At 40.3% G+C, this 14,798-nt stretch overlaps 1 protein-coding gene across 2 annotated transcripts; it reads right to left on the bottom strand.

Moving 5' to 3' along the window:
* Positions 1–1,457: 1,457 nt before the first annotated feature.
* Positions 1,458–9,268, bottom strand: LOC146461607 (uncharacterized). Of its 2 annotated transcripts, none has more exons than XM_085086455.1 (6): positions 8,965–9,268; positions 6,178–6,369; positions 4,532–4,876; positions 3,971–4,165; positions 3,156–3,407; positions 1,458–1,745 (listed from the first exon to the last, which is right to left on the bottom strand). In XM_085086455.1, the coding sequence occupies exons 2-6, from the start codon at positions 6,365–6,367 to the stop codon at positions 1,717–1,719; spliced, it is 1,011 nt and encodes a 336-aa protein (XP_084942581.1). In that variant the 5' UTR covers positions 6,368–6,369; positions 8,965–9,268; the 3' UTR covers positions 1,458–1,716. The 2 variants fall into 2 exon arrangements, with proteins under 2 accessions (XP_084942581.1, XP_084942580.1); XM_085086454.1 differs by lacking the exon at positions 8,965–9,268 and adding an exon at positions 7,482–7,631.
* Between the last annotated feature and the right edge of the window lie 5,530 nt (positions 9,269–14,798).

The following is a 14,798-nucleotide window of genomic DNA, read 5'->3' on the forward strand; positions in this document are numbered from 1 at the left end:
AGAAGTAATTGATCTCATGTGGTAAGACTGGTGATTTTCGTGTCATTCATACTTTCCAATCTTTCTTTCCTAAGAAGCTATCAAAAGAATTGTAGCAATGAGTTGCCGAGATTCTTTTCCAATAAAATGAAAGGGATTAGAATTTTTCAGAGTACAGTACTTCCGACTCTTCTGCACCGTCTTTGGCAGAAAGCCAGGGTTACGTTTGACATCCGAGGGTTACTACCTTGTACGATACACTGAACAACCGATATGTGGTACAGTCGGACCTCTATTAAGCGGCCACCCTCCATTAAGCGGCCACTTTCCAAAGTCCCGAATTATTATTTTGTCAGTAAAATGCTGTATTCGATACCTCTATTCAACGGCCAACCTCTATTAAGCGGCCAGTTTTCAAAGTCCCCAGGGTGGCCGTTTAATAGAGGTCCGACTGTATCACTGCCTTGGGTGGGGGGGGGGGGGGGGGAGGGAGATCAATCGTCTCATTTGCAGTTCTCCGACGTTATTTTTCAGGCTAGAATTGTTTCAGGGAGAATTCCCACGTGTAGTTTCTTTTGAAGGTTAGTCAGTAAAACCTTGAGCTGTGATGATATCCTTTCGACTGAGAAAACTCGCTGCGAAAGTATAAGACCAAAGATTGTCTCTTTCTGTAGTTTATATATAGGAATACGCCGATTCTCCCAAGGTTTCCTAACACCCGTTAAATCCCCTGGATACTTTTCTCTTAACTCTTGAAGGCTTCCGAGGCAAAACAATTATTTTTAAAATGTATTTTCTTATCAGTTTGGTAATGTTATTGCAAGGGACCCAAATACGTTTCTTGATGTTGTAAACTTTGCCTTTCAAAGTTATTAATGAACACGTTGCACGTAAAATATTCAGATTCAGTCTCGAGATGTTTCTGACAGTTTTGAGAAAGGTATGCCTGGGTTCTGGAAGAAATTATGCAGAGTAAAAGTTGCTTGTCGGAGAAACGAGAGTGACAGTCTCGGCTGATATATATTTTACGCGCGGCGTCCTTGAAAAGCAGGTTCATTGTCATTTCTTTTCATAATACAGTATAGTTAGTTGATTGGTTAGGTAGACACTGGACCCTATACGTGGGGTGGGAGAAGAGGGTTGGGGGGGGGGGGGGAGGAATGGTGTTCGTATGGGCGTGGCTTCCTCCTGAGTTCCAACCCCTTCTTTTTTCACATTTCAAGTTTTTTCCACCCTTTTACATACATAAAAAAAAGATTGAGACGCTTTGTCATCGGCAGGCGTCACCTTTGCGCTTTAATTTTTGTTAGGATTTTCTGCTCAGTTTTTGCTACCCTTAAAAAACTTAGATTTACTGATACGAAAATTCTAAATTTTGCTACCCTTTGACATACTATTAGGGTGAAAAGATATGCCTTTCGCCTTCCAACCACAACACCACCGTGCCTCTACGCGTATGCTCAACAAAGCGACTAAAATTGAAAAAAACATATTTTTACTAAATCATATTTTAGAGTACGATATGTTTCTGAAACATACAAATAGACATCCTAAACTGTAAATATTAAATTAAGCGAAAAAGAACATCTCATAAATTATTTTCCACCTAAATGACCTAAAAGTATGTCAACTCGTGTGTGCTTTACAAAGCATTTCCTTGCTTTTGGAGTGTATGACGATCAAAGTGCGATCAACATTGTCGGTCGCAAAAAGTCTCATGGTCCAATTCCATTGTTCTCACAAAATAACGCAGCATTTTCTTCCACCTGTAACAAAAAAGAAATAAGCATCGTTTAATAGATGTTGCAGTAGGACATCTACTAATTATGGTGGGAAGGCAAAGTTGCTTTTCCTTGGGTGATACAAGACAATTAATAAGTTAATTCGCAGTTTAAAGCGTTGAAAAAGGTTTACAGTTAATTTCAAAGTGGAGGTAAATGCTAGCCTCCCACGCAGCCGTTCTTTGGGGTTCGTCACGCGTTCCTGCCCCACGAACGTCTGCTGAAATAAGCGGCCACTTCCGTTCGTCGACTGCGGACCAATCAGGAGCCGTTTCCCAACTTTGGGTAAACTCGTGTGTTTGATATTAAAAATATTACCCTAGACAGGATGGCTGACTTAAATTTGTTTTTGGTCATGTGTGCCAAACGTTTGGTACAAGGGAGTTGAATGCGTATCAAAGAGAAGTCATAGTGCAATTTGCGCAGAAGAAAACTGATGTGTTCGTAAACCTTCCAACTGGTTATGGAAAGTCACTTAATTATCAAGCTCTATCGTTTGTTTACAATTCAATTCTTGAAGCTGCTGGTCACTGTTGTTGTGGTTTCGCCGCTTGTAAATCTTATGAAAGACCAGGTAGACAAATTGGCTAATCTTGGAATTCTTGCCGCTTCTTTCAGTGAAATCACTGAAGAAAATGCAGAGTGTTGTGGAAGGAAAAATTTCAATCGTATAAACTATATGCACGTCCGGAAGCGAAAATATCTCCACGGGTGATGATTTCCGTTGTTTCGCAGTATGTGCTTGGCTTTGCTTGTCATAATGAGTCGATGCTGATTGGTCTGTTCAGACAAAGGCAATTTGCCGACGAGCGGAAGTGGCTGTTCGTTTCAGCAGACGTTCGTGGGGCAGGAACGCGTGACGAACCCCGAAGAACGTCTGCGTGGGAGGCTAGGTAAATGCCTAATTGTCTTAGAACGCAAGACATTTAGCCACTCCAACTCTGGCTCTATACAGAAGACTAGTTCTACTGACCTGTATTAAATCTACTCTGCTCTCTATCCGATGTACTAGCTTGCAGTTTTAAATGTATTTCACGTTATTTCCTCCCGTTCACAATCTAGGAATTTTGTACAAGAAGCGCAGTTTTGCGATAAAAGTCAAATTCCGACGAAATGCTGTTTGTCCAATTTTGTTACGGAAGTTACCAACGCGGTAGGAGAAAGCAAAAACTCAAGCTCAACAAATTTTAGTCAAACATTATCCCGGTAGAGGGAGATCGGAGAGAGCAGCGGATTCAATGCCCCCTGTGCTCCTAAGCTGTGGGTTCAATTCCCCTGTCCTTCTGGGGATTCACGCACGCCGAGCTCCCTTCCCTCTCGCGTCTATATAGAAGCGCACACCGCCAGCTAAATTCTTCCCTTTTCGAATACACTATCTACGCTAAATTTACGTACCTCCTCCATTTACCGCAGGTTTCACGTTTTCAGGGAACTGCCCCCGGACATTACCCGGGGGTTGATACCGAGCAACAACAAACTGTGCCCCAGAGGAACTGACAGCCTTCCCGACTCCCATTTCTTTGGAGCTCTGCCACACGATCTGTGTAAAATGCCCGGTCTGTTTCGAGAAGCCTGGGTTTCCATATCTGTACTGGTCATGTTCTTCATACCACATGTCTGTCACTTTTCTTCCTGTGAGCTGTCCACCTACATAGCAAAACACACACACGTATACAGTGCTGAAATTGAGCAAAAATAAGAGATAAGGGAGTTTGCCAAGAGATTTCTGTAGCCTGTTTCAGTCTACCTTCTCCGTTGGCTGAGAGTAACCCCGTGGCAAGGGGAGCACGAAGCGTGAGGTAGCCCGCGTTTAAGCCGAATTACTTTCGGGGTCTCCCTGTCACCGGTGTCAGAACAACGAACTAAGAGAACAAGCCGACGTGAAGATTGGTGCAGGGTTTACAGAATGCAAAACAGTCGCTTTTGCTTGTAAAATTCTCGTAAGGGGATGAGAATCGTCAACTTCAAATTCGAAAGGCACAAAGTGCTAAAATCTTTAATGGACTGTTGCTCAAGCGTGGAGAAAAATGATTCCTAGCAGCCTTTGCCTCTGGCTCCTCCCTCGTGACTTCGCTCCCAGCTCCTTCTCTCGTTGTGAACCTTAGTATTGGTCCAATCGTTTCTAGGAAAGCTTTAACACCCTAGCTTCAGAATCGACTGTTTTATATAAAGAGGGACTTCCACGCAAGTCTTTTTTTCTTTATTCTTACCCGACATGTAAGCAATGTTTTCTCCGTAATCATTCGAGCTGCTTGGCTGAATACAGTTCCTGCTGGCCAAGTCCTCTGCCCAGCTTTGAGCTTCCGACGCCAGTTTGGAATTCCACTTTAGAGAAGGAGCGCTGTGCCGAGAGCGAATTTCGTTGTGCGTCTTGAGAATTTCGTTGTTGAATTCTCTGGTGCTTTCTGGTTGAAATTCAAAAGAAAAAGAACTATAATTTGATTAATCAGAGTCCTAGATAGCAGGAAGTAGAACAATAGAATATGCTCCCAACACTAAGGCGAATGAACTTGCAAAAAAGTCATTGCTCATATACATGCTTTAATCTGTAGTTGATATTCCACCAAAGTAATTATTTGTGTCAAACAAATGGATCCGAAGTTTAAGCCAATTGAAAACAAGGGAGGCGTTACATTAGTAACCGATTTTAGGAACTCGGCAGAAGAAACGAATAAACTAACTTTAGAAACAACATATTTGAATTCTTGAATCTAAAATGTGTTTATCTGGATAAGCGAACCCATTTCACATTTGAGGTTGGGCAAACTTACGCGGTTTTTCTTTGGCTCCACCAGTTAAAGGAGTTTTCACAGTCACTAAGTTTCCGCTCGTTTTCTTGCCGCGTGGCTGCTCTGATCGGGTGGACATTTTGGTTCCCTTCGGTTTCACATTTTCCGGAAATTGTCCCAGGACATTTCCAGGTGGGTTATAACGCGCGACTACAAATTGTGTCCCGTTTGCGTTGCTAGCTTTCGCGACCCCCATTTCCACAGAGTCTATCCAGAGGACTTGGGTGAAATGACCCGTGCCCGAGGAGAAGCCTGGGTTCCTGAAACTGTAGTCTTTAATCTCCTCGTACCACATGTCCACTGCTCTTTGTCCTGACATTTCGTAACCTTTGGAGTGAACAATCAAAATTAAAACCAAATTTAAGGTGATAGAACGACGTTTCGGTGTCATCTTGGCACCATTATCAAGTACAGAATGTAACAGAAAAGATAATTTATACATTTGTTACATTCTTTACTTGATAATGGTGCCAAGATGACACCGAAACGTCGTTCCGTTTTTTTTTGCTTATTTTTATAGTCAACTGTATTTCTAAATTTAATCTTATTAGAATTTTGTAAGGTGATGAGACAGCTAAAAAATTAAACTGGACTTAATGTTTTTTTAAAATGCTAGTGATCCCTTTCTGGATTCCGTGAGGGCGCGCTACAATCACACCAGAGTTAGGGAGAGATCTCGCCCAGATCTTCCACTGTCAGTTTATGAAAGCTGAGATCTGGGTACGAGATTATACCTCGCGCTCTGGCTTGGCTATCAATAATGGAATCTTTATTTTTAGCAATCCATTATCTTGTTGAAGTGTGAAGGTCAATGGTATGGGCCTCTGTGGTATCGAGTATTGTATTTCAGACTGAATACACACTCAAGATTTTAAATAAATTAGCCAATAGGTGCCTTTTGTCGTCGTGATCACTGCAAATGACCATTATACCTCTATGACCCATAAAACTGGCCGTCTCACCTCTAGCTGATGAAGATAAAAGAATCCGTCCTCAATATAACGAAGAAGTGATCATGATCTTAGCCTGAGTAGCCAGCTGGCGGTATTGATCGCGCGCAAACATAAAGTTTGGCGGCTTTCGCTGCTTGCTCGCCCAACATATCCCACCAGCTACGTAGGCTTGCGTGAGCTGTAATGAGCCGTTTTCGTGACCGATCTTCAGTGAGGCTCATTTGTTCATGGGTAAGGATGGGGACATCGAGATACAAAAGGCCTCGCCTGGAGTAACTTTGAGTTGTCTTCAAAGGCCGGGCGACCATTCGAACTCTTTTCGTCCAGATTTAACTTGATAAGTTTGCATGTTTAATTTAGCTAACATAGTGCAACCTCTTTATTCCACTGACGACAACAAGACGGTAGATTTTGGTTAACCGGATAAACAGGGTTTTCAGATAAGCCGCCTCAATAACTGCCCGAGTATTTTAATAAAGCCCAACATAAGTTCCCGCAAAGGATCGACCGCGCGCGCGTGGATGCGGGGACCGCGCGCGCGTGTATGCGGGCTGGCAGTTCTATTATGAAGACGTTTGGTGGTCGTATCATCGGTGTAGTCACGATAAGAAGTGGGGTTTCACTGAACATGTTCCTTAAACGCCACTTGTTTTTATTACACACAGCACAAAATACCTGAAGCGTATGCCAGATTCTCTCCTTCATCGCCAGTGTGATGTTGAAGGCGGTTCAACTTCACCAGTTCCTTTGCCCATTTCTCGGCATCAGAAGCTAATTTGGACGACCATCTTAGCGGTGGTGCACCGTGCTGGGCCCGGTAATTATTGTGCGCATTTAAACAATCCTTCTGAAATTGATTGGGCATGGCTGCGGAGATTCAACAGGAAAAATGGCATTGTTACAAACATTTATAGAGCTTTACAAACTAAATTAAGGCACTTAATAACGAACAATCCGCTACTGCGGCGTTTTTAATCATGGATTATATTAAAGTAAATCATCTTTCTAGAACCGCAGCTGCCGTCTATCTCCTTATCAAATCCGGTATAGTGCTCAACGTTTTTGTAATTTATCGGGTTTTTTCCTTCCTTGGCTTAAACTTTACTCGAGATAAACGGTTTTTGTGCAGTCCGAGTTGAGTCATCCCCAATTAGGTCAACTGGAAAAATTTCTCTCTTTCTCTTTCCGACAAAAATGCATTTTAATATCACACCAAACAGCGCCCAAACCTTCGTTTGCCTTGCTTGTAGCTACTACCCCCACCCCCTACCCTCACGGTAGTAGGTCCGGCGAGTCATTTGACAACAGCCAGTAAACAACAAGCAAATGTTTTCTCTCAATCTACTCTTTGTTGTTCTTTCTTGTTTCTCTCATAATAACTAACTCGTTATCTATAAACGTATCCGATTCAATATTGAAGAAAAAAAGTTCTGCTATCCTAAAATAAACAATAGCCCATAAAATTACCTATCCCTCAGTTCGTATTACATAAAGTGAGGTTTGTTTCTTCTTGTAAATCTCGTGACAGCTTGGGATTGCGCCAGGGAGGTTGTGCCAAGGAACAATTTGCGTTAACCAAATAATAATTTTTAATTACTTTGTTGTGAACGCTTAGTCTTTCTCGCATTCAATATCAATGATAGTCATTAGTCATTATTTTTGAAAAATGTAACAAAAGTTTAGTTTAAAAATTGCGCAACAAAATAAAAAGTAAGAGTCCAAGAAGACAAAAATTATGTAAACATTTCAATTTAACGAGATTCGTCAATAAAGTTTTAAAGTTGCGTATTCTGGCGTGGGAAAATACGCTCAAAATATAGTCCATAAAGTATTCATATTCCTTATGACCAAGATGGCTCCGCGGTAGGTAGAAGTTTCCATATCAATATCGTATCAATGAAATTCTTTCGAACGATTGCCGAAGCACTGATTCCAGGGGAAATTAATCGTGAACTATCAAAGTCTTGACTCAGTCTTACCTTGGTTGAAATTTGAAGCGGAGTTTCAGAGAAAGAGTACCGTGATGTAGTAAATTTCTCCGATAGATCAATAAACGAGCTTATTGCTTTAGCCAGGAGTTCACGGTATTTATCTAGTTTGCTGAAAATAGTGCAAAGTCAAAGCCAACCGGAAGGGCAAAGACCGACATTAGTACGTCTTTGTGTAACGCAAGTTTGCGTAACGCTTTCCTCCAACTGCACAGGCTCTCTCGCAGGAACGCTTCCGGAAAGCTCAGAATAAGTGCACGTATAAATTCAACAACATCCACAAAAGAACAGATTCTCATTTGGTAGCACTGGAATATATTTCAATGTAATTAAGGAAATCAGCAACAACTTCCTTAACAACAACAGGAAAAACGCACGAACGAAAACCAAAATGATGTCACTATGTCACGAGGATTGCATTAACCACTCGTGACACACGGCCAAGGATGACAATCAACCTATTTTGGTACAAAACTATTACACGGATAAACATCCATTTATGGCAGGAAGAACGAAAATCGTGAATTTCGGTTTCACTGTATCGACAGTCGACTCCGGAAAGCCACTTCTTTTCCTGCCAAGCTCGCTTGTGCAAACCAATAAAAATCAAGGAAATCGAAAGAAACCTTTTATGAACCAGTTAATGACGAATTTTAACATTGCGAAGGATCTTCGTAATAAATATAAGTTGTTATCGGATTTGTTCTTTTTATGTTGTGTCAAACAAAAGGTCAAAGTTCTGATAGTCTCCCATATTACTGAATATTCGGGTAGGTATATAAACACCTTGTAACTGTCTATTTTTAATAAAGTGTTGTTGCTGTTGTCGTTGTTGGATTCCAACACCCGGTGCATCGAAAACTTTAGATAAGACAGCATAGATTTGTGAATAGCTTGAAATCTTTGTCTTGACAAGTTTCCTGTGATTTTGTGAAAGTACTCTTCTGAAATATATAAATGAACTTTCATCCGGCTGACTGAGTACACAAATAACTTTCGATAATTTGGTTCAGTTCTAATGATATTTTAATTCCAAAAGAATTGCATGCATTTAAATTTTGTCAGTGGAATTTTCTCTTTGACGGCATAAGATCTCATAGTAAACAGAGATACAAACGGCCGTATCGCAGCGGTAAAACATTACAGAAGTTTGAGACCGGTCTTTGTGGATGGCAGACAAAACAATTCTAAGAGAAATTCAATAAATCGAAACGACGTAATCAGTGCAAACAATTGCATTTGTGTCGACTCATAAAAATAAAACCCGCTTTGTATTAGCTCATGTAAAAAAGTTTTTAGTAGTTTGGCTAATTTGTGGCCTTGTAACATTTCAGAAACGGATGATTGCTTGCCATTACTTTGATATCAGTGTTACGTGCAAAGCGCATTCATGTGGTCATGCTTCATAGCTCAGTTATTTAGAGTTAAGTTCACTCGAGATCTTTAAAACATGCAATTCTTGAAAGCCACCCACCTCATCGAATCCTTACCTATAGCTTCTCCTTCCGAGCCAAACCTAATTGTAGGTCAGTTCGTCTATTTTGACGTTATATTGGCTCTGGCGTTGGCCCTTTAACTTCAAACCGCTACTTTAAATACAGTCTTGAATTGCTTTCAAAAATATGGTCAAAAGGGTTTAGACGTGCCACAAAGGGACTCAATTTGACAGGTAATAAAACAAGATTTGACGCAGAGGTTACACTTCAAATAAACACGTGGAGCGCGGATTGGTCAGCGAAAACCAAACGTGTCAAAGTTTATTGAATTCATTCTCGTTTAATGCAAATATGTCACCAGCAATGACATGCTATTTAACTTCATCAAAACTATAGCAAATTTCTCGAATCTGATTGGCTATCAGCGGCCATGATTTGAGCACAGTGTAACAAGTGATTAGATAATTGACAGCACAAGCCATTGCACGCGTTGTGATAGGACATATTGCACTTGACCGGGTTCTACAGTCTCCGAAACTTCTCAATAGAAGTTTGTTTATTTATTTATCGCAGCCATTTGTTCTCGGTTTTTTTTTTTTCAAACTTATCTCCCACGATATGCGGTGCGGGATGTCGCAGGTTCAAACCCCGGCTGGACCACCATTCAGGGTCTTTAAATAACTGAGGAAAACGTGCTGCCTTTGCGCATTGCTCTGACATCTGCAACTGAATGGCTAGACTTTCTCGTCTTCTCGGATAAGGACGATAAACCGTAGGCCCCGTCTCACAAACCTTGTTTGTAAATAACTCTGTGGGACGCTAAAGAACCCACTCACTGTTCGCAAAGAGTAGGGGACGTAGTTCCCGGTGTTGTGGTCTGGTCTTTGTGCGTATATTCTCATGGTTGGGTGGGAAAATGCTCGGAGATGTAAGCTGCATTAAGCTACTCTAAAATCCGAGGGTAAATAAAGATATGATGATGATGATGATGATGACTGATGATGGATGAACGTGAACATTTGCTTTAATTTGCGTCAAGTCTGTCACGTCCAAAACTTTTCGGTATTCCTTAAGCGAAAGATTTACATGTAAACAATCTCTTGCGACTGAAATAGAAGAATCGATCCGACATGTTTTTTGTCTAGTTCCGAAGAGGGCATGTCATGACATCACGTGTGGTGACAGCTTCTTGTATATTTTCGTGGCGTGATAGCTTGTTCCAGGCTGCTGGAGAGACGCGAAGGGATCCATTCCTGCATAAATTTAATGAGCCCCTTTAACGTTGCACCGTCTCCGCTGATTACAGGAATCGTTCCCGCTGAATAAGCTTCTTCAACAGAAGTTCTTTGGAAATTAAGGGAAAAAATACAAACTGTGAAATTATGGGATATCATGCCTTATTTCAATGGAAGATCCTCCGACAACATGCCTTAACAACTGTCTCTGATCCACTCTGGTTCGACGGATCCCCGGGGGGTACTTCCTTATAAGAGGCTAATGGGGATGTGCCGCTGGATGGGGTCGCATTTTCACGACTGGATTGACTAGAATGGGTTGCATTTTCAATAGAGTTACTAGAATGGGGTCGCACATTTTCGGATTTTTGGGGTGAGAAAATTCTATTAAGTAGGGATTCAAAATGGTCTCGGTTAAAAAGTTCAGAAAGTTGTTGTTTATTAAATGTAACAATCACCTTGCATTACATTCCGTTCTTGAAAGTAGATGCATTAATAGAAAGTGACTTAGTTGGGATCGCGAAAATTACATTTTCCCAAAAAGTGACTAAGATGGGGTCTATAATTGGTCACAAAATAGACTATAATGGGGCAGGGTCTCTGAGAGGCCAGCGGCACATACCCAGCAAAACTTGACCCAAATACCCCCCCCCCCCCCCCCCGGGGACGGATCGATTCCTTCTTCGCTATTAAACTGACGGAATCGATCTGGCTGAATAAGCTCCTTTTAACAGAAGTTCTTTTGTAATGAAGGCGAAAAATTAAACTGTAAAACCATAGGATTTCGTGCCTTATTTCAATGGAAGACATGATCCTCCGACAACATGCCTTAAACAACTGTAGTTTAATCCACACTATGGATCGACGGATCGATTCCTTGCTTCTTCGCTAATTGAAGGAATCGATCCGGCTGAATAATTTTCATTAAACAGACGTTCTTTGCAAATAAAGGCAAAAAAAGTTACAAACATGACAAACACGGATGCCATTAAAAAGTTATTGAAGCATCTACGTTGAAATACTTGGAAAGATGCTCTGAGTTAGATCCGCCTACTTCGGCGCCTAATACAGGAATCGATCCGACATGTTTTTCGCATCGTTCCGAAGAGATCGACGGATCCATTCCTGCATTAAGTCCAGGGGCACCGTCTTCGCTAATTGAAGGAATCGATCCGGCTGTGCAAGCTTCATTAAACAGAAAAAAAAAATAAAAAAAATAAACTGTAAAATTATCGGATTTTATGCCTTATTTTAATGGCAGTTCCTCCGACAACATGCCTTAACAACTGTAGTTTAAAGCTTTGATCCACTCTATGGATCGACGAATCAATTCTGTCTTCGTAAATCAGTGAAGGAATCGATCCGTTTCATTAAACAGAATTTCTTTGGAAATGAGGACAAAAAAAAAAAAAAATTAAACGTAATAAAAATCTAATAGCAAACCCAGAATGGCAGCCAGCCATTTGGAGTCGAGATGTCATTCCCATGCCAACACAAACAACTCATGCGATGGAGCTACATGGAACCACAATAATTGTAGCTATTTGAGTTCTTTGGTAACGAAGACGAAAAAACGTTCACTGAGATTTCATGCCTTATTTCAAAGGAACATCCTCAGAAAACATGCCCTTGCCAAAGACTGCTGTTGTGTAAAGCTCTGATCCGCACTATGCTTCTATGGATCGAGGGATCCATTCCTGCATTAAGCCCCGGGGCATTGTCTTCGCTTATCGGAAGGAATCGATCCGGCTGAATAAGTGTACAGTTGTTTCAACAACGGTTGTTCAAAAAAAAAAAAAAAAAAATATGCGTTAAAGCGTACGCGACAATACCGAAATGTAGTCTGGGAAATACCCAATAAATTTCAATAAAAGCTCAAAATCCATAATGCCTCGACCGCACAGCGAAGACTTGAGATAGCTTTGTCGAAACAACTGTATGTAAGTATGTAAGGGTATCAGCTTCATTTTGGTAACAATTTCCATTTATAATTTATCGTCATTATCTTTGTTCCTGGGTGCTCCAAAAGATTCTATGTTATCTATCCTGTTTCCTTTTTTAGAATTTTTCATAGTTCAAATCCGATGTGTGAGAGACCACAATGTTGAACCGGGCGATTGCGCTGCACAATTATCTTAGATTGCGTGCGCGTCGAACTGCAAATTAACGAAATTACTGGTTTTTGATAATGAATTCTTGCGGTTTGTCTTTCTGACGTTGCCGTCATGAAGTGAAATAATTGCTTAGGAACAGCTTAAGCTATATACCTCCTAAGGCATTAACTACACCACCTGTTTATGCTTAAAGGATTATTATCTGAGCTGTGATGAAGGTATGAGTTTCAAATAAAGCTGCTACCGAGGCCAGACTTGCAACCGAATAGCAGTTTGAGGCTAAAGCGTTGATAGCTAGGGAGAGTTGGAGTGTTTTGCTGGTAGCCATTGTTTGTATTTAAACAACTTTTGAGAACGTGAGGTAGGTCGTTGAAATCTTTCTTAACTATTTTCTTTTTCTACAATAATTGCTTTCTTGTTTGAATTAGTTTTTATTTTTCCTTTGCCATTTTTGGACTAAAATTATTCGAATAAGAAAATAATTTCTAAGAAAAGTTAATATCTTTGCTTTACTGACTTTTACTGATAAATTGGGATCTGGCCCCGATATTTTCATTAAAATAGTTAAATACTATATACAAACGATAAACGTTTAAGGTAGGATTTGTATATGTTCAATGTCATACAGAAGGGCGCGCGTGAACTGAAACAAGTTCAACGTCAAACACTGATTTCTTTATCCAAAACTCTCTAAAGGTTCTTTTCAGAGTACTTTCTTAAAGACATTTTTATATCAATTTTTTCTGTTTGAGCCTTCTACATAAGTAATTACTTTGAAGGAGAAATCCTAATTTAAATATTAAATATGTTGGAATATTTGCCAGGCTATCCTGAATATGCAATTAAATTTTCACGCGGCTAAGGATAAGCTAACAATATAGATTGATTGGAAAGGCCATAAGTTTCACCAGGGGTCCATAACTCGCAACCGATTTATTAACTTCTGTTGTCGTCGTCCCTTCTCCAACTCAAGAGACGTTCAAGGTAAATTGATTTTTCTAAGGATAAATAGACTACTGCTCATTAACATGTGCTGAGCCCAATTTGATAGCGAGCCTGAAATTTCACTCAAATCAGTAAATGAGGCCAAATTTATGATACAAATTCAAAGGAATGGAAACATCACGAATTCGACATTTAAAATAGCTCAATCAGGAAAGCTTGTCAGTATTTCTCAAGATAATAACTTAAAGACTCTTTTTCTTCTGTGGACAGAAAAGTTTTCCTAGTAAGGCCAAATTTATGAAAGGAGAGGAGAGAGATGAAATTCACTACTGATAACATAAAGATACATGAAATCGTTTTAAACGTTTAGTGAAATATAACTTCCTAAACCGTACTAGTTTAACCGCGACATAAACTGAGCGGCGTCAATTTAATGAAATTTAACCAGCTTTCATCTTTCTATGTTAAGCCAGTAATTATTGTTTTGCGAAACACAAATTGCAATTCGCCAGAAACGAACCCAGCAGATCTTTTTACCACCCTCGTAAACTGAAAGTTATCCGTGATAAACAATTTTCAATTAATGATGATAAAAAGAGAGTCATGATTCGTCACAAATATACGATGGTTCATATTTTGAGAGAGCACGTATGAATAGGAAAGGACACTCAACGACGACAATTATGCAAAATATTGAAATGTGCTTCCCATGTTTCTAGATCGTTTCTTTAGCGTTTTCAAAAGTATATTTCTGTAAGTAACACAGTTACAGAAAGTTTCAGGGGACGAAATTTTATTCTCCGAATTTCCGATCCGTTGAAGGCTTTCCGAAAATGACCTCCGAAAACAAAAGAAATTTGTTTTTGCTGTTCTCCTATCCTGTTAGCAGATTCGCTTCAATCTTTCCTACTCAGTGGAAAGATCGAAGCGACTCTGCTTGCAGGGTACAGTTCTTCCGGCGAAAGTTGGAGGTAAAACTGATTTTGCTAGCGAAAATTGTAGTCAGTTCTCATCGCGATCCAATTTCTCAAGGTGCAACTCCCAAGCTATTTGCTAATTTAATAGTTTTCGATAGCGCGGCGTGGTTTGCTTTCAAGGCGTCAAACCTACGTTTAATTCCGTTACCCATGGGGACATGAAGTTTTTAGATTGCAGTTGATATCATTCTAGTTTTTAGTAACCAATCTGTTGATTACCAATTATGAGCCACCTGCTTGGTTTCCACGGTTTTTGGATCAAAACTGTTGCTGTTATTTCTAAAGTTCCTTTGAATGGTAAATGGTTTGAACCAAGGAGTCATGTCAAAAGGACGTAAATTATGATCATCCGGGTGAGTGTAGTCCTGAGAAGAACTGTTTGGAATGACATTACCGTGCTACCGTGGTAAAGCAATGTAGGGAAGCTTTAGAACCTACGACGGCGACGGCAGCGAAAAGTTCACTATTTTTTTAAACGTCGTCGCGATTATTCCAACTCGCTTTAAATGCAAATGTAGGTGACAGAAATTTCCTGGAGTTAAATTCTTGGAAACCGCACCCAAGATTAGAAAGAGAAAGTGAAATTCGTCTTCGTGTGTTT

The sequence above is a fragment of the Pavona decussata genome, unplaced genomic scaffold (assembly GCF_977016875.1).
Source record: "Pavona decussata unplaced genomic scaffold, jaPavDecu1.1 SCAFFOLD_195, whole genome shotgun sequence".
NCBI lineage: Eukaryota > Metazoa > Cnidaria > Anthozoa > Scleractinia > Agariciidae > Pavona > Pavona decussata.

What these genes read in the sequence shown, in the direction of transcription:
- LOC146461607 (XM_085086455.1), bottom strand. Translation starts at nt 6,367, where the DNA reads ATGCCCAATCAATTTCAGAAGGATTGTTTAAATGCGCACAATAATTAC. An exon ending in GAATCTGGCATACGCTTCAG is followed by an intron (nt 4,877 to 6,177) that starts GTATTTTGTGCT and finishes TTCACTCCAAAG; the next exon opens with GTTACGAAATGTCAGGACAA. An exon ending in AAACATTGCTTACATGTCGG is followed by an intron (nt 3,408 to 3,970) that starts GTAAGAATAAAG and finishes TTTGCTATGTAG; the next exon opens with GTGGACAGCTCACAGGAAGA.